Source organism: Suricata suricatta, chromosome X (genome assembly GCF_006229205.1).
Source record: "Suricata suricatta isolate VVHF042 chromosome X, meerkat_22Aug2017_6uvM2_HiC, whole genome shotgun sequence".
NCBI classification, from domain to species: Eukaryota; Metazoa; Chordata; class Mammalia; order Carnivora; family Herpestidae; genus Suricata; species Suricata suricatta.
This window is the reverse complement of record NC_043717.1, coordinates 43,178,542-43,196,575: the sequence shown is the minus strand read 5'-3', so window position 1 is coordinate 43,196,575 and position 18,034 is coordinate 43,178,542. Positions and strand designations below refer to the sequence as shown.

Below are 18,034 nucleotides of genomic sequence, written 5' to 3'. Positions count from 1 at the left end.
GCGGCACACTTCTTCTCAGCCCAGCGGCCCCTCCCGTTTCGCACTGGTGCGCTCCAATTCGTCCTTTTTTTTTTTACTCCGCCGGAGGCGGCACTTTTGAATTTCTGATCCAACGCTTGCCTCTCCAGGTGGAGTGCTCGCTCGGGGTCTCCACCCTCCACCCCCATCTCAGAGGTGCTTCGGAATTACCCCTTTGTTACCACTGAAGCCGTTAAAAGAACTCTTTCGCTCGTCAAATTTATTGAATGCTTACTGTTTTATAAGGAGTTATTCGAGGTGCTGTGGAAACAGCAGAGGATAGAGTAAGCCTTACTCTCAGGGTACTTGCATTCCAGAGGGGAAAGACAATAGTAAAGAAGGAGAAAATAAGACAATTTTCGGCTGTGATACATGCTATTCAGGAAATTAGGTTGAAGGGATACAGTGACTTGGGTTTTGTCTTTGGAAAGAGTGGTCAGTAAATACTTTATTGTGTATTTGAAAGTTGCTGAGAATAGGTCTTAAAAGTTCTCATCACAAGAAGAATATCGTTTATGTGAGGTGATGGATGTTAACTAAACTTTTTGTGGTAATCATTTCTCGATATAGACAGATATGGAATCATGTACATCTGAAACTTATACAGCGTTGTACGTCAGTTATATCTCAATAAAACTGGGAGGGCAAAGGGTGGCTAGGTAACACCTCTATCTTAACTCCTCATTTCTAAATGATACACCATGGTGTCCTCCCACCTACCCCCATAGGCAGTCTGTTTGGAAGCCTGCTGTGTTCTTCCACCCCAGAGATGTTCTAGCTAAATCATTTCATAGCACAAGGGGCTTTCCTGCAGATGTAGCTCAAATTCGTGACCTTCCCTGGAGTTTTGCCCGTGTTTGGTGCTCTTTGTAGAGCAGGGTTTCTCAACAGCGGCGTTGTTGACATTTCTAACAAGATAATTCTTTGCTATGAGGTATGTCCTGTGCATTGAAGAATGTTTAGCAGCATCCTTGGCTTTTTCCCCACTAGATGATAGCACCCTCACCCCCAAGATGTGACAACCCAAAATGTCTCCAGACATTGCCTGTGTCCACCTGAGAGGTGGGGCAAATCACTCCCCGCCTCCCCAAACCTCATTTGAGAACCACTGGCTTAGAGGACCAATGTTTGGGATTCCACTCCAGTTTCTTAGGATTTTGGAGTGGTGGCCCCTGTGGAAAGAGCCAGGATGCACCTCTTGGCATTCACTCCCCTCAATGTGGGTAGATTTATATACACAGCTGTTCCAAAATGACCCCCTTGGTCTGGACCCTTCCCCCTCCCCCCCAATTCTTCAATGGCCACCTCCAGCAGCCATTTCTTGGCACAGAAGAATTGCTCTTCTGTGGCACACAGTAGATGCTTGGCACGTTAATGTTTGCTTTCTTATGTTTTGTGGTTATGGTATGTGTTTTTGTGTTTTTGTTACTGGTTTATGAGTGCTCCAAGGAAGACATTTTTTAAAACATTTTATCAGTATTCAGCTCATAATGCATGTTATAAAAATGTCTACAGTATTGAATGGTTGCTAATAGGGTGGGCTTTGGTTGTGAGACTAATCTCCAGATGGCATGGGAGAAGCCCAAAGGTTGGAAGTGGTGCCTAAAAGCCTGACTCCTGGCTTTACCTATCAGTTGTGGTTTTTATAGATTTTCAAGGTGAGGGAATGGAAGGTCAACTAAGAACTAGTGAAACAGAACCTGGTCTGTTGGACTAGAACCTGAGCTCTTAATCACGGTGTTGTACTGCTTCTGTGGAAGGAACTGGGCTGTCATTTTTATAGCTGAGTAGAAAGGTGTGGGAAATCAGGTCTTCCATTCAAGGTCATATAACAGTTTGGGGTATAATCCTGAGATAGAATTTATAGAGATTAAAGTGTTCCCCCACCCCCCAACCCCAGTCTAAATTAAGAAAATTTTTTTCCTGAGTCTAAAATGAAGAAAGTAACAATTGTGACTCCACTATTGAAAAGATAACCACTCTTAATGTTAAAAAAATCTTAATTATTTGAATAACTGATACATGCACACAGTATAAAATTCAAAAAATCCCAAAGGGTAGGCAGTAAAAAATTTCCCTTCCCTGACCTGTTAACCTATTTTCCTTCCGGGAAGTGACCAATGGTTACACTATTCACATTTTCATGTATTTTTTTTCTATGCCTTTGCCTCTCCCCAAGTTTTTATTATGAAAATTTTCACATATGTGTTTTGTTTAATCAGTGGAAAGTAAGTTGCGAACTTTATGACATTTTACCTCTAGGGTTTCAGCATTTGACTCTTAAAATCATCGTTCAACTCCTGAAATCCTCATTCTCTTGTTATCACCAGTAGACCGTGATTACACCTGGGAAAATTAATTTCCTTGTTATCAATTATATGTAGTTCATATTCAAGCTTCCCTAATTGTTCCCCAGAACGTTGTTTTGGTTTTGGGGTGTGTGTGTGTGTGTGTGTGTGTTTTGAAGGGAAACTAGAATCCGGTCAAAGTTCGTGCACTGCATTTGCTTGTTTCTCAGTAATTGCTTGTGTTCTGGAGTGGTTCTCCACACGTTTCTTTTTAGACATTGACTTTTTGAAAATATCAGGCCAGTTGTCTTAGAGTATCCCACATTCTGTGTTTGTCTTAAGGTTTCTTCGTAGTGTCGTTTACTATGTTCCTCTAACTTCTGTATTTCACGTAAACTGGAAGGTAGGTCTAAAGGCTTGTTGAGATTCAGGTTAAATAGTTTTGGCAAGATACTTTGTAGAAGATGCTGTTTGCATCATATTGTATCACAATAGGAATATGCCTTTTAAAAAATTATAGTAAAATACACATTGCAAAATTTGTCATCTTAATGATATTTTAAGTGTACAGTTCAGCCGTGTTAAGTATCTTCACGTTGTACAACTGATCTGAACTTTTTCATCTTTCAAAACTGAAACTGTACGCAAGAAACAGCAACTCCCCATTATCACCTTCTCTCAGCTCTTATTATTTGTTTTAACTTTTAAACTTGGTTGAGATCAAACTATATTTTTTATATCTGCTTATTTCTTCTATTATGGGCAGTTCCCCATGTCATTAAAGGTTGTAGAACAATCCATTATATGAATATACTGTTTCCATAGATGGGACTCTAGTCTTTAACTGCTATAGGTAATAACTGCAAAGGGACTGTTTTTCTTTTTTCTTTTTTTTTTATCTAAAACATTTTTTTTATAGTTTATTGTCAAGTTGGTTTCCATATAACACCCAGTGGTCTTCCTCACAAGTGCCCTCCTCCATGTCCATCACCCCCTTTCCAAAGAGACTGTTTTTCTAAGCCCTTGAATCAGGGCTTTGGTGAGGCAGAGCAGTGTTTCCTGACTTCCCCTCCTCTGCTTTGTCTTGTACTCTCTTAGGTAAGTCAAATCTCATGGATGCGATCAGCTTTGTATTGGGTGAGAAAACCAGCAATCTGCGAGTAAAGACCCTGAGGGACCTGATCCATGGAGCTCCTGTTGGCAAGCCAGCTGCCAATCGGGCCTTTGTCAGCATGGTTTACTCTGAGGAGGGTGCCGAGGACCGCACCTTTGCCCGTGTCATTGTTGGTGGGTGAGGCTGGCCAGAAGGCTCCCCTTGGGTCCTGGGAGGTGACTATAGACTAGTTGGCTGGGATAGGATGGATGTCTGACCTTCAGCTAACTCATGTACTGTCTTGTAGGGGGTTCTTCTGAGTACAAGATCAACAACAAAGTGGTTCAGCTACATGAGTACAGTGAGGAATTAGAGAAGTTGGGCATTCTCATCAAAGCTCGTAACTTCCTCGTCTTCCAGGTGAGCATTTTTAACAATTACTGTCTGTCTGCTCTTTGCTGACCCTTGTCCCATCCTCACTGGGCCTGCTTTATCTTGAACTTAATCTCTCCTCTGAATTAATGTAGCGGTTTCTTCACTGGGCTTACAAGACTCCACAGTCTGGCCCCTTCCAGTTCATCCTTTAGGCTAGGTTCATCTTACAAAGACACAAATATGTTTCTTTCCTTTTCCTCCTTAATGCATTTCAGTGATTGCTCATTGTTTTATGGTGGTGGTTCTCAAATTGTAGTCTCTGAATCAGCATCAACTGGGGACATGCTAGAGATGCACATTCTCTAGTTCCATCCCAGACCCAGCACTGGGTGTTTTACCAAGCTCTCCAGGTTATTATGCATGTTTGAGTTTGAGAACCATTGTTTTAGCATAAACTCCAAACTCCTGGCATTCAGGAAACATCATCCTTTGGTTCTTACCTATCTCACTAGCCCCTCATCCTGTCAGTACTTTTTGCTTCCAACCCTGCATTTCAGCTCATTTAAACCGTTTATATTTTCCCAAATTCGCTTGCTTTCTTTGGCCTGGAGGCCTTTGCATATTAATTGTCCTTTACATGAAATGACCTTCTCTCTTAACTTTCTTGGTTAGTTCTTCCCCATCTTTCAAACTCAACTTAGATGTCACCTTTGGGAAGCTTTCCTGGATAGACACACCTACCAGTCTCCCACCCCCAAGCTCCACTTAGTCCTTTTTCTGTGTTGCTTCTGTCACTGCATGTAACACATCGTGTTGTCTTTGCTTTTGTCTCTTTTGGTCTATGTGTACCTCAAGAGGCAGGGAACGTGTCCTCAAGGCCCAGTGTGAAATGTGGCACCTAGTGCAGAGAGAGGGTCAGTGACCTTTTTCTGAATGAGTGGCAGTGGGTAGAAGGAACAGGGCTGGTAGGCTCTAAATGGAGAGAGTGTTTTGATCTTTACTTAGGGTGCTGTGGAGTCTATTGCCATGAAAAACCCCAAAGAGAGGACAGCTCTATTTGAAGAGATCAGTCGCTCTGGGGAGCTGGCCCAAGAGTATGACAAGCGAAAGAAGGAAATGGTGAAGGCTGAAGAGGACACACAGTTTAATTATCATCGCAAAAAAAATATTGCAGCTGAACGCAAGGAGGCAAAACAGGAGAAAGAAGAGGTAGGTGGCTAGGCTACTTCTGGGCTCTGAGGGGCCAGGATGGAGCCAGTGCCTTACTGACGCATGCCTGCCTCCGTGCTCCTGTTTGCATAGGCTGACCGCTACCAGCGCCTGAAGGATGAGGTGGTGCGAGCTCAGGTGCAGCTACAGCTCTTTAAGCTTTATCACAATGAAGTGGAGATTGAAAAGCTCAATAAAGAACTGGCCTCTAAGAACAAAGAGATTGAGAAGGACAAGAAGCGTATGGACAAGGTAGAGGATGAGCTGAAGGAGAAGAAGAAGGAGCTGGGCAAAATGATGCGGGAGCAGCAGCAGATTGAGAAGGAGATCAAGTAAGAGACAGGCCTGGGCCTGCAACTTGTGGGAAACCAAGAGTTTGTGCTGTTTCCTAGGGCTCTTCTGAGCCTAGAGTCCAGTGCTCACCCTATTTGTTTTCCTCTTGACTTACTTTGGCCAGAACCAAGCACATTTCTTGACTTGCATTTTATTTTATTTATTAAAATTTTTTTTAACATTTATTTATTTTTGAGAGAGAGAGACACAATGTGAGCGGGAGAGGGTCAGAGAGAGAGAGGGAGACACAGAATCAGAAGCAGGCTCCAGGCTCTGAGCTGTCAGCACAAAGCCTGACGTGGGGCGTGAACCCATGAATTGTGAGATCATGACCTGAGCTGAAGTCGGCCGCTTAACCAACTGAGCCACGCAGGCACCCCTTGACTTACATTTTAGACAAATAGAGCATTTGAGTACTCAGACTCTGGTAGATGGCTACTCATAAAAGGGAGAACTTGAAAGGGGTGGGGCACACCTTGCCAAGTGAGAGGAAACGATGGGAAGCCTGGCTACTAGAGTGACTGGGAATGCCTTCCTGGAAGAGGAAAACTGGTGCTAGAAGTTTAAAGGACATGAAAAGGTTAGATCAGATGGGGGACAACTCCATGAACACAGGGCATTCTTGGGGGCTGTTACTAAGGAGCCTGGCCTGACTAGAGCTGAGGCAGGAGTGGCAGCTTTACCTTACAGAGTGGCTGGAATGCCAGGCTGAAGCTGTTAGTTCCAGGGAGCAGTCGGACTGCCCCTATTCTGAGGATCTGTGAGGTATCAGGCCCTCGTTCTTTAAGCAATTCCCTGAGGCTGGCTAGGATATCAGTTCCCCTTTTGGGTAAAAAGCCTGGGAACCCTCCCTTCTGCCACAGTGCTAACTGATTTACCTACCACCTTCTCTCTGGCAAAAGGGAGAAGGACTCAGAGCTGAACCAGAAGCGGCCTCAGTACATCAAAGCCAAGGAGAATACCTCCCACAAAATCAAGAAGCTGGAAGCAGCCAAGAAGTCCTTACAGAATGCTCAGAAGCATTATAAAAAGCGTAAAGGTGACATGGATGAGCTGGAAAAGGAGATGCTGTCAGTAGAGAAAGCCCGGCAGGAGTTTGAGGAAAGGATGGAAGAGGAGAGTCAGAGTCAGGGCAGAGACTTAACCTTGGAGGAGAATCAAGTAAGCTCTGGGAGATTGGGGCTGGGGTGGGGGATTGCTGTGCTTCTACAGAGACTGATTTTGTTGGCTGTTCCTAATAACAGGTGAAGAAATACCACCGGTTGAAAGAAGAAGCCAGCAAGAGAGCAGCTACCTTGGCCCAGGAGCTGGAGAAGTTCAATCGAGATCAGAAAGCTGACCAAGACCGGCTGGATCTGGAAGAGCGGAAGAAAGTAGAGACAGAGGTGGGCATGTGTTATAAGATTAGGGATAATGGTCCAGAAAAAAAAGAAGTGATAATAGTCTTTTTTTTTTTTTAACTTTTTTTATAAGGTTTATTTTTGAGAGGGAGAGAGCATGAGCTGGAGAGGGACAGAGGGATCTAAAGCAGGCTCCATGCTGACAGCAGGGAGCCCTGTACTGGGCTCAAACCCATGAACTTCAAGATCATGACCTGAGCCAAAGTCAGACACTTAAGTAACTGAGTTACCCAGGTGCCCCTTAACAGTAATGACAATAGTTAACAACTAGTGAGTACTTAGTGTATGCTAGGCAGTATATTTTACATGTATTCAGTTATTGAATTCCTCATTTTCCAAATGAGGAAACTAGTGCAGAGGTGAAGTAATTTGCCTCAGGTCACATCATTATCAAGTGGCAGAACTGAGATATGTTCTACCCCAACTAGGTAGAGATGGTCCCAGGTCTCTGGGAGGGGCATCAGTTAGCAGAGCCACACTGAACACTGTTGTGTGTCTGCTTTTTAGTAGGTCTCCCCCATTAGTGACAGACTGTCCTGGACTGTTGGGCTCTTGGATGAGGGGCACATGGCAGGTATAAACCAGTAGGGCCCCATGGTCTTAGAATTAACTTGCTCAGCCCCTGGTGATGGTGTATATTTGTCTTTCTTCCAGGCCAAGATCAAACAAAAGCTGCGGGAGATTGAAGAGAATCAGAAACGGATTGAAAAACTAGAGGAATACATTACCACTAGCAAGTATGTGGCTCTACAGTCTTTCCTTTTACTTCCAGGCCTGCTTTTGTGAACCCTGTCTGTCCTGCCCCTCCCCAGGCAGGATCCGCAGAGTCCCTTCTAGTCAGGAATATTTTCTCACCAGTCAGGGTAACCCATTGTGTCCCCTCACTTTGTAGGCAGTCCCTAGAGGAGCAAAAGAAGTTAGAGGGGGAACTGACAGAGGAGGTGGAAATGGCCAAGCGGCGTATTGATGAGATCAATAAGGAGCTGAACCAGGTGATGGAGCAGCTAGGTGATGCCCGTATTGATCGCCAGGAGAGCAGCCGCCAACAGCGGAAGGCAGAGATTATGGAAAGCATCAAGCGTTTGTACCCTGGCTCTGTGGTAAGAATGGAAAGGGAACTCTTCCTGAGCACCTACTCTCCCACTGGCTGTCAGCAGCCCTGTGAGGACGAGATTGCTGATCCCTTTTTTACAGCTGGGTGAAAAAGGCTCAGAGAGGTTAAATGACTTACCCAAAACAGCACAGCTTATAAGTGGAAGAGCTGCAATCCAAACCCAATTTATTTCTGACTTGGAACCTCCTGTTCTTTCCATCACACCAGTTGCATTTCTTGAAGATTTTGTCTTGCTGCTTCCATTCCTCTGTGGGATGCTGGGAAACTAGAGAGGCCTTTGGAAGGGGGAGGAGCCATAGGATAGGATTTAGTGTCATAGGAATTAACTCTGGAGGCTTCCATATGAGCTCCCATGGCCTTTACCAATGGGTTCGTTTGCTTGTAGGGATAGTCTGGGCTTTATCTGAGCTCTTGGCTCCTTGAACCAAATCTTGAGTTCCCTGAATATTCTCTCTCTCTTGCTATAATTCCTTCCCTGGGTTCAACTTAATTTGCTTCTATAGATATTTCTTGATCTCTCCTCTAGACACTCCTGGGGAGTTTATAAGGATGGATTAGGCTCATTCCCTACCCTTGAAGATCTTACCCGTTATCTGATAGTTCTTAGGGAGCTATGCTTAGCTTAGGAGGCATGGGGGACATGAACTGGAAAAAGATTTATTTTGCTGGGTGCTTGTGAGAATTTGAGGTAATGTATGTAAGGGGTATCTGACATAGTGCCTGGGACAGCAGTGGTCTATTAAATGATAAAACTGAGGTTTAGAAAGCTGATTTTGGATTCAGGCATGACTGGAGTGATTTTTGCTATGAGGACAGAGTAGGCTTTTCCTCCATAGCATGGAAGCTATGTTCCTCATGTAGGTTTTGGTCTGCCCCTTTTTGAGCTGGGAATTGGGGTTCCTGAGCCAGTCTCCAAAAGCCTCATGCTTCAGTTTTCTCTTCTGACTTTCCGCAGTATGGCCGCCTCATTGACCTCTGTCAGCCCACACAAAAGAAGTATCAGATTGCCGTGACCAAGGTTTTGGGCAAGAACATGGATGCCATTATTGTGGACTCTGAAAAGACAGGCCGGGACTGTATTCAGTATATCAAGGAACAGCGTGGGGAGCCTGAGACCTTCTTGCCTCTTGACTACCTGGAGGTGAGGCTGGTGGGAATGGGGTCAGGGCAGTGTGAGAGGGCCCCTTCTCCTAGCCCTTCATTTTCTCCCACTTACTGAGCTTCTTCCCATAGGTGAAACCCACAGATGAGAAGCTCCGGGAACTGAAGGGAGCCAAGCTGGTGATTGACGTGATTCGCTATGAGCCACCCCACATCAAAAAGGCCCTACAGTATGCTTGTGGCAATGCCCTTGTGTGTGACAATGTAGAGGATGCCCGCCGCATTGCCTTTGGAGGCCACCAGCGTCACAAGGTATGGATTCCCTTGTGCACATTGGACCTGGACAGGCTTAGTATTGGAGACTCTTCTATTCATCTTCTCCCCCTCCTTCTCTCTTTTCCCTACTGTGTGTAGACAGTGGCACTGGATGGGACCCTCTTCCAGAAGTCAGGGGTGATCTCTGGTGGGGCTAGTGACTTGAAGGCCAAGGCTCGGCGCTGGGATGAGAAAGCGGTAGATAAGTTGAAAGAGAAGAAGGAGCGGTTGACAGAGGAGCTGAAAGTAAGTCACGGGCATTACGGTCCCCAGGGGTTGGAGTCCTAAGCCTAGGCCGGCCACTCCTGTTCTTACCACCTAGCTGTTATCTCGTGTCCACTTCAGGAGCAGATGAAGGCAAAACGGAAAGAGGCAGAGCTACGTCAGGTGCAGTCTCAGGCCCATGGACTGCAGATGCGGCTCAAGTACTCACAGAGTGACCTGGAACAGACCAAGACAAGACATCTAGCCCTGAATCTGCAGGTAGGGCTTGGTCTTTAGCCCTCTTCTCCAGAGGCCACCCTCACATTCTTGGCCAAAGTTTCTTTGGGAGTGGGAACGCATCCCATTTCCCTCTTTCCTCCCAGCCTGCTTCAGGGAACTCGGCATAGCATGCAGTCAGGGCTCTAGATCTCAGCTGTATGGTGGGAGGCAGCTTATTTAACATGTCAGCATCAATTTTTAATCTACTTGTAAAATGGGAATAAAATGGGAGTTAGAATACACCTGCTTTATAAAAAAACCTTCTTGCAAAGATTGAATGACTGCGTGCCTATAAAGTATTTAGACTGATTCCTTGCACCCAGAGGTGCTAAGTAAATGTTAGTTGCTTTTATTAGCATCATTCGTTCTAATGTGCTGCTGAGAAAGTGAATTGAAAGTGAGTGCAGGCATTTCAGTCCCTCTCAGTGGGGGTGCTCTTCTAGGTGTATTAACGTGTTTTGTCATGGGGTGCTTCCCTAGACCACTCTGGAGGCATTATTTAAAGTGTGGTATAAATATCCTTTTACCTTATTCTAAAATCAAAAAGTCTGAATTCCAAGGATTATAGATAAGGGAGTGTGGACCTGTAACTGATGTTTACCATGTGCCCAGTCCTGTGGATTAAAGCTAGCTGAACAGAGGCTGGGGAGGAAGCTGTGTAATGGTTCAAGTGGGAAATGATGGAACCTTGACTGGGGAATTGTGAGCCATCTTCTCTCAGCATGTGGAGAGCTAGCCCTTCTTGTGCTCGGGCCGGTGTGCTTGGGGTGACTCCGTTCCTCCAAGACCCTGGTCTCTTTTTCCCTCAACCGTGTTTCCTGCAGGAAAAGTCCAAGCTGGAGAGTGAGCTGGCCAACTTTGGGCCTCGCATTAATGATATCAAGAGGATCATCCAGAGCCGGGAGAGGGAAATGAAAGACTTGAAGGAGAAGATGAACCAGGTTGGTAGGGGATGAACCATGCCAGTGTGTGCAGTGGGGCGGGACTGGGGCTGGCAAGAGCACGCTGACCCAAATAGCCTCTGCCCTCCCTCACTTCTCCCCTCAGGTAGAGGATGAGGTGTTTGAAGAGTTTTGTCGGGAGATTGGTGTGCGCAACATCCGGGAGTTTGAGGAAGAGAAGGTGAAGCGGCAGAATGAAATTGCCAAGAAGCGGTAGGTGGAAGTGTGCGGTGCAAGAGGACACAATGGAGCGCCCTTGAGGCTCCAGCCTGATATCCTGGGAAGTCACATGCCATCATAAGACAGGGAGTGGCTCTTAGAATGATGAGTGTTTATCTTAGGTTGGCTTTAAAGAACAGGGACATCAGGGAGGCAGTGTGGCATGGTCTCGTGCTTAAGAGTGCCAGCTTTAAATGTGGTTTACCTGGGTTAGAATCCTAGCTCCACAACTCATTATCTTGGGCAGTGACTTGACCTCTCTGAGCTCCAGTTACCTTACCTGTGCCTGTCTCATGGCATTTGGGAAGATCAGATGAACTCATCTTTGTTAAGTATTTAGCATAATACTTAGCACCTTCTAAGAGTAATAAACACTAACTTTTATTATTGTCATTATCCTGATGGGCATTGTGGAGGGGTGGGGATGGAATGAAGTTGGAATAGTAAGAACAAAACAACAAGTCCTCTTCTCTTTTTCTCTTTAGTATATTTGTTCATTTAATAGACTTTTCTTGAGTACCTATATTGTACCAAGTTGTCTTGCGCTAGGTATTGGTGGGGAGATTGGGATGACACAGATGAACATGAAAATCTCTGAAAGAGGTCACCCCCTGGACCCTGGGCCTCAGTTTGCAGTTTATGTAGCTCATGGCCCATATAGTAAATATTCATTGCTCTCCTACCCATAAGCCAGGTTCAAGGGATATAGAATTCAATCAGAGACTGTCCTAGTCCTGAGGGAGTTACAGAATAGTAGGAGAGACAGATAGGTAGATCAACAGTTTCAGAACAGTGCCATTGATGCTGTACTTGAGGTACATAGTAAATACAGAGGAAATGTTCAAAGAACTACAAATCAAGAAAAGAGATAAAAAGAAGAGACCTACTAGAACAATGGACAGAAGGTGTAGTTAGCATTTCATGGAAAAAGAAGCACGAATGGCTGATAACTACAGATTGATGTTCAGTCTTGTTCCTAATCAGAGAAATGCAAATTAAAACAGTCTTAGCAGTATTTGGTGAAAATAAGTCCGCATAAGCGCTATGACTTAGCAAAGCTACTTCTGGGTATGTAGCTCAGAGAGATTCTTGCCACAGGGCAACAAAGAGACACATTCAGGATTATGTCTTGGCATAATTTGTAGTAGTTGGATGTTCGTGGCCACGGAGACGACCATCACTTGGAGGAAAATATAAGTTGAATGTGATAACTATAAAGACTGTGCAATACTGTGTTCAAAGCAAGAACTGAACTAGATTTACAGGCCCTAACATGGATACATTTATAACTGCATTTGTGTACGTTTAAAAACGAGTGTGTATATACACATATATTTTTTTTAATGTTCTTTAAAATATATTTTTGAGAGAGATAGTGTGAGCAGGGGAGGGTCTGAGAGAGAGGGAGACACAGAATCTGAAGCAGGCTCCAGGCTCTGAGCTAGCTGTCAGCACAGAGCCTGACGCGGGGCTCGAACCCAGGAACCATGAGATCATGACCTGAGCCGAAGCTGGATGCTCAACCGACCAACCCATCCAGGCGCCCCAAAAAACAAGTATATTTTACAAAGATGTGTAGTCTTAAGGCTATTTACATATGTATGTATATATACATGTATGTCACTTTGGAGTGTATGCTCACCATAGGGAGAGTAATGGGAGTGGAAATCAAGGATTGAGCCAAAGGAGACAAGGGTCTTACACAGTGAACATAAGTGTGTTACGGGCCATTACTGCACTGAAAGGGAAGGAAACCCGGAAACGTGTAATAGAAGCAGAGAACCTGCTCACAAGTGTCAGGAAAGCTTTTCCAGAACAAGGAGCGATGAACTGGATACCTGTAGAGTGAGTAGGACTTAGCCAGCTGGGCAGCAGACAGAAAGGAGTTCCAGGCAGTAAGAACAGCATGCTTGGAGGTGTGAGAGAGTATGTCTTGTACTGGAAACAAAGTAGTTTTGAATGTCTGGAGCATAAAAATGGGGTCAGGAGGAAGGCGGGGGTGGTGGATAGGTCAGCAGGGGCCAGATCACAGAGGGCTTTATGAGTCATGCTTAGGAGATTGGACTTAAAATTGCATAGCTCAAAATTATAGAGTTAATTACATTCCATTTGGATTATAGTGACTAATAGGTTTAAGCTGCTAGCATGACATCTGGCAGCATCTGTTACACCATATTGGGGGCTGGGGAGGCAGTTGGAAATTAGCCCTGCCTGGCCTGCTTATATCTGGATGCTGGTTACATACTCTTTGAGTTTCTGAAGAGATGGGGAGCAGAGCAATAACAGGAATCTAGTATTTTCTCCATGTTTTGTTTTCTTTTGTTTTTACTACTTACCCTCTGCTCCTTGACGATTCTGGGATGGGGGAGGGTGGGTGGGGTCATTGGAGTTAAAGCCCACGAACAGATACGAGCTGAATACAGCCAGTATACTGTCAATAATGATGGTAACTAAAATTTATTGAGTATTTACTGTGTGTTTGGCATGCTTCTAAGGACTTAATGCATATTAACTTGTTAAAAAATTCTCCCAATAACTCTGAAATAAGTACTATTGTTATTTCCATCTTACAGATGAGGAAACAGAAGCATAGAGTTTATAACTATCTTGGCCAAGATTACACTACTAGTGAATGGCAGAGTTTGGATGCCAGACCTTTTATCCCACCACATTACATTGTGATGGTGCCATAGGAGAAAGAGCCTGGGTTTTGCTGTTAGACCTGGATTCCGGTCTCATATGTGCTGTTTATTAGCTGTGTGGCCTTGGGCAAGGTCTTTTACTTCTTGGACCGTGTTTCCTCATTTGTAAAATTAGGATAATCACACTTACTTGCGGAGCTATTAATTAGAGGATTAGAGGTTATTATGTAAAGTACACAGAAACTTAATAAGTAGGAATTTTCATAGCTGGTGGGTTTAGGTGGACCTTTTTGTGCCTCCTAGGAACTTGGGAGGGCTCTGGAGTCTTTCAGTGTATAACGGGGGAGTAGAGGAGTTTGGCCTAATCTCCCCTGCCTTGTGCCATATCCACAAGGCTAGGCTGAAGAACTTAGTTCTCTAATATCAGTTGGAGTTAGAACAGTTTTATGTGGATATGGAGGGATGAGCTGAGTGGTGACTGAAATCCAGTGGTACCTGAGTCCCTGCGTCCTGGGCCTAGTTCTCCTTTCTCCCCACAGTTTGGAGTTTGAGAATCAGAAGACTCGTTTGGGCATCCAGTTGGATTTTGAAAAGAACCAATTGAAAGAGGACCAGGATAAAGTGCACATGTGGGAGCAGACAGTGAAAAAGGATGAAAATGAGATAGAAAAGCTCAAGAAGGTAAGGAAGGAGAGCATGATAAGACATACTAAAAACTGGGAGGAAAAATTGGAAGAGATATGATAGAAGGATAATATCCATTATTTATAAACCCTGTTAAAATAAGAAAACACCAAGACCTAAATAGGAAAAATGAAATTAGTAAGAGGCACAAACAGTTCAAGAAGGTTCAAATAGCCCATAAGCACATACACATAATTTAGCCTTATTAGAAATCAAAGAGATGCAAATTAAAGCAACAGTCAGGGGTGATTTGTTTCCTATCATTTTCCAAGATTTAAAAAAATGATTAACACTGGCCACAGTGCCTAAGACCAGCATTCTTATGCCATATGGCACTATCCATCAAGATACTTTAGAATATAATTATCCCCTCTTAATGAGTAATACCTGAGGAAATCCAAAATGCTGGCACAGCTTTGTGCACGGAGGTTGATGTTTATTACAAACATTTATAGTTCATATTGGAAACTCTCCAATGTCCTCTGGGAATTAGGAGTTTGGCAAATTATGCTACGTTCATATGTGTGTGTAGTTTAATAATGGTCTTTGAGTTTTAGTAATATACAGAACCCGTTTAAAGACCTAAGATCTTTAGTGTTGGCTTAAAAAATCCTTAATGTTAAATATATACAAACATCCCTATTTAGAGCACTTAACCAAAAAGCCAGGATAAACTTACAAATTAATTTTTATAATTAACCACATTAATTCAGTGCAACAGATGATGGTGTTTTGCTGAAACTGCGTCCCTTTTCACAGTGTGCCTGTGCTGCTGACTGCTACGGCTCAGTTTGAGTCGAGCGTGCCTGTGTCACTGGGTATTGTCTGAGGACTCCCTTTTCCCACATTTCTTCTCTTTAAATTCCTGTCAAACCTTTGTTCTTCTCATAGCATCCCATCCTGAGGTGATTTGATCCTCTTCCTCCTTTGACTTTTATGTCTGCCTGTGTTTGTTGTGGTTGTTGTTGATGGTGGTGGTGGTGGTGGTGGTGGTGGTGGTGTGTGTGTGTGTTCATTAAACCCTGATAATTAAAGTAGTTCTCTTTGGTGTCACCCCAATCTTAAATGGAAATGAAGATCAGGCAGGTGTACATGGACAACTAGATGATTCAGAGTCATATTTCTATGACTTTTTATTTTGAAATCATTTGAAACTTAGCAGAAAGTAGCAAGAGTACTACAAAGAACTCCCCTCTACCTGTCATGAAGAGTCATCAATCACTGACATGCCATATTTGTTTCTGCATTGTCTGTGTATGCATATTATTTTTATGGGCCATTTGAGAGGAAGTTGCAGATATGTCCCCTTTATGTGACTTTTAAGATCAAAATGAAAACCAAACATTCTTCCTTTTAATAAATCAGATCTATTAAGTAAGACTCTGATCGCCTTGACTGACCATACTCAATGCCACTCCTTTTCTCTTCCTGGGACTAATTCCATGTAATGTGTATTCTTCCAGAGCTTGTAGGCATTTACTTAAATACTTGTATATTCATATAGGTATACTCATAGAAAATACACAGTATTGTTTGTGTGGGGTTTTGTTTGTGTGGGGTTTGTTACATTGCTCATGAAAGTAATTTTGATGTGGAAAAGAGGCTTAAATATAGTATTAAGTCAGAATATAGAGTTTTAATTCCAATCTAGTCTCAAGTCTGTAGAGCTATCTAGAATTGATTTGAGGAGAAAATAGACTAAGATGTTAATTGGTTATTTCTGGCTAGTAGGCTGGTGGGATTAGGAGTGATTTTTTTTTTTTCCCCTCCTACTTGATACTGTTTTAATACTTTGACCTTTTCTACATCAAGCTACTTGTATTATGGGGTATGTAGGCAACCAAATTTGAAAAAAAGATATAAAGAAGCCCAGAGGGTGATGGTGGTGTGTAAAAGCAGAGCTTATTGAAGAGAGGCTCTGACATAGGCTCCTTCTGCCTGGCGAAAAGGGTGGGGGCAAGGGGAAAAGATCCCAACGTGAGATGAGGACAACCTTCACTTGTCCTATTTCGCCTGCTGGGACCAGGAGGAGCAAAGACACATGAAGATCATAGATGAGACCATGGCCCAGCTACAGGACCTGAAGAATCAACACCTGGCCAAGAAGTCGGAGGTGAATGACAAGAATCATGAGATGGAGGAGATTCGTAAGAAACTGGGGGGCGCCAACAAGTGAGTGGGTTCAGGCCTGGGGTGGGGGAACTAAGGTAGAGCAGGCAGCCTGCTGGATTTGGATCTCACCTCTCCCTGGACCTTCTTAGGGAAATGACCCACTTACAGAAGGAGGTAACAGCCATTGAGACCAAGCTTGAACAGAAACGCAGTGACCGCCACAACCTGCTACAGGCCTGCAAGATGCAGGACATCAAATTGCCACTGTCTAAAGGCACTATGGACGACATTAGTCAGGAAGAGGTGTGTGTCATGGCTGGTGGTGGGAATGGGCAATGAACAAACATTGACCAGCAATTGGGGGGTGAGAGTGACCAGGGAGAGAGAAAAGGATGGTGGGTGGGGGTGGTGGAGAACATACGGAGGGATGCATTGGACATGAGGCAGAGTGAGGCTGTGAAAGCAGGTAAGGTGAAAGGTAATAGCCTTGGTGTGAGAGGGAAGTTGAATTGAGGGGTTGTGCTGTCAGTGGGTGGTGAGGCAGTGAGGCTAGAAGATGAAATCATTCTGTAACCCTAGGGACTTGAGCTAAAAGCTCCTGCAGGTGATGAATATTGGTAAGAGTGAAAGTTGAGGGACATTAGCCAAGAGCAAAGGAAGACAAGCTGAGGGACCTGAGAGATGATGGCCTAGCTGCAGTGAGGGAGGTTGGCCAGGAGAGGGTTGGGTAAGAAACATCAGCAATGCAGAGGTGACAAGGCTTAGTCATAGGAAAGGGAGGGACACTAACCAATAGAGGCGCCAAGGCATTTTATGCACTGTAGGTGAAGATTGGTAGCAAGGGGTGGAAATATTAACTGAGAGGAGATTTCCATGTATCTCTCTTGGACCTGGGCACAGATCTCAGGTCCACATGTCTTTCTCCCTCCTTCCTCCCAAATAGCATTTCAATTTAATTCAGCAAAACGTTTTGAATGTGCCAGAATGTGCACAGAAATGTGCCAGGCACCATCGTAACGTGACATAATTGCTCCTAATCCAAAACACAATCCTGCCAGGCAGCCATTGTCCCGTGTTACAGTTGAGGGCTTGTGTGTTTAAATCCGGATTCGGGTGTCAAGATCTGATAGCATGACTTGCCCAGGATCCCACTATTAGTGGTAGAGCCCAATTTTGAATTCAGGTCTTTGTGTCTTCAGACCTGCTGTCTTTCTGCCACAGGTGCTCTCTAGCAAGGTGCTTCTCAAAGATTTTGAAGGTTGTAAAGGAGCCTACCTGCACCCTCTAGAGGGGCATTCTCATGGCCATTGTGCTCCATTGGACTCTCCCTTTCACCATTGCAGGGTAGCTCCCAGGGGGAAGATTCAGTGAGTGGTTCTCAGCGAACTTCCAGTATCTATGCACGAGAGGCCCTCATCGAGATTGACTACGGTGACCTGTGTGAGGATCTGAAGGTGAGGATCAGCCACAGGGGTGGGGAAATCTTCCCAGCTGTTCAAAGGGAGAGTGTCAGCCCACCTGGGGGCCCCATGGAGACCATGGCTGGAAAGAGGGGTAAGCTGGCAAAGGAGGGAGAGAGTTGTGACTGAGGGTCTCCCCCAGCTATGCACACACAGACACAGGTACATCTTCCCCACCCCACCCTCAGATGCCCCCATCCCTGCCTGCTGCCAGTCTTCCCCTTCCACGCATATACACGTCTCAGCC

The 18,034-nt window shown here is 44.5% G+C and overlaps 1 protein-coding gene across 6 annotated transcripts in view; it reads left to right on the top strand.

Annotated features, from left to right (window-relative positions):
- SMC1A (structural maintenance of chromosomes 1A) overlaps positions 1 to 18,034 on the top strand; it is a 47,131-nt gene that overhangs the window by 631 nt on the left and 28,466 nt on the right. For 5 of the 6 annotated variants that reach the window (XR_003905179.1, XR_003905177.1, XR_003905176.1 and 2 more), the window contains exons 2-19: positions 3,405 to 3,593; positions 3,707 to 3,819; positions 4,780 to 4,983; positions 5,077 to 5,315; positions 6,219 to 6,477; positions 6,561 to 6,701; positions 7,371 to 7,453; positions 7,609 to 7,816; positions 8,786 to 8,971; positions 9,064 to 9,243; positions 9,346 to 9,492; positions 9,592 to 9,729; positions 10,554 to 10,670; positions 10,777 to 10,883; positions 14,071 to 14,212; positions 16,242 to 16,387; positions 16,477 to 16,630; positions 17,671 to 17,781. Coding sequence is in view for 3 of the 6 variants with exons in the window: in XM_029931072.1 (XP_029786932.1) it covers positions 3,405 to 3,593; positions 3,707 to 3,819; positions 4,780 to 4,983; positions 5,077 to 5,315; positions 6,219 to 6,477; positions 6,561 to 6,701; positions 7,371 to 7,453; positions 7,609 to 7,816; positions 8,786 to 8,971; positions 9,064 to 9,243; positions 9,346 to 9,492; positions 9,592 to 9,729; positions 10,554 to 10,670; positions 10,777 to 10,883; positions 14,071 to 14,212; positions 16,242 to 16,387; positions 16,477 to 16,630; positions 17,671 to 17,781 (2,864 nt within the window). In the remaining 3 variants the exon portion in view is untranslated. The remainder of the gene's footprint in view (positions 1 to 3,404; positions 3,594 to 3,706; positions 3,820 to 4,779; positions 4,984 to 5,076; positions 5,316 to 6,218; positions 6,478 to 6,560; positions 6,702 to 7,370; positions 7,454 to 7,608; positions 7,817 to 8,785; positions 8,972 to 9,063; positions 9,244 to 9,345; positions 9,493 to 9,591; positions 9,730 to 10,553; positions 10,671 to 10,776; positions 10,884 to 14,070; positions 14,213 to 16,241; positions 16,388 to 16,476; positions 16,631 to 17,670; positions 17,782 to 18,034) is intronic. The other variant, XM_029931073.1, reaches the window with a different exon arrangement.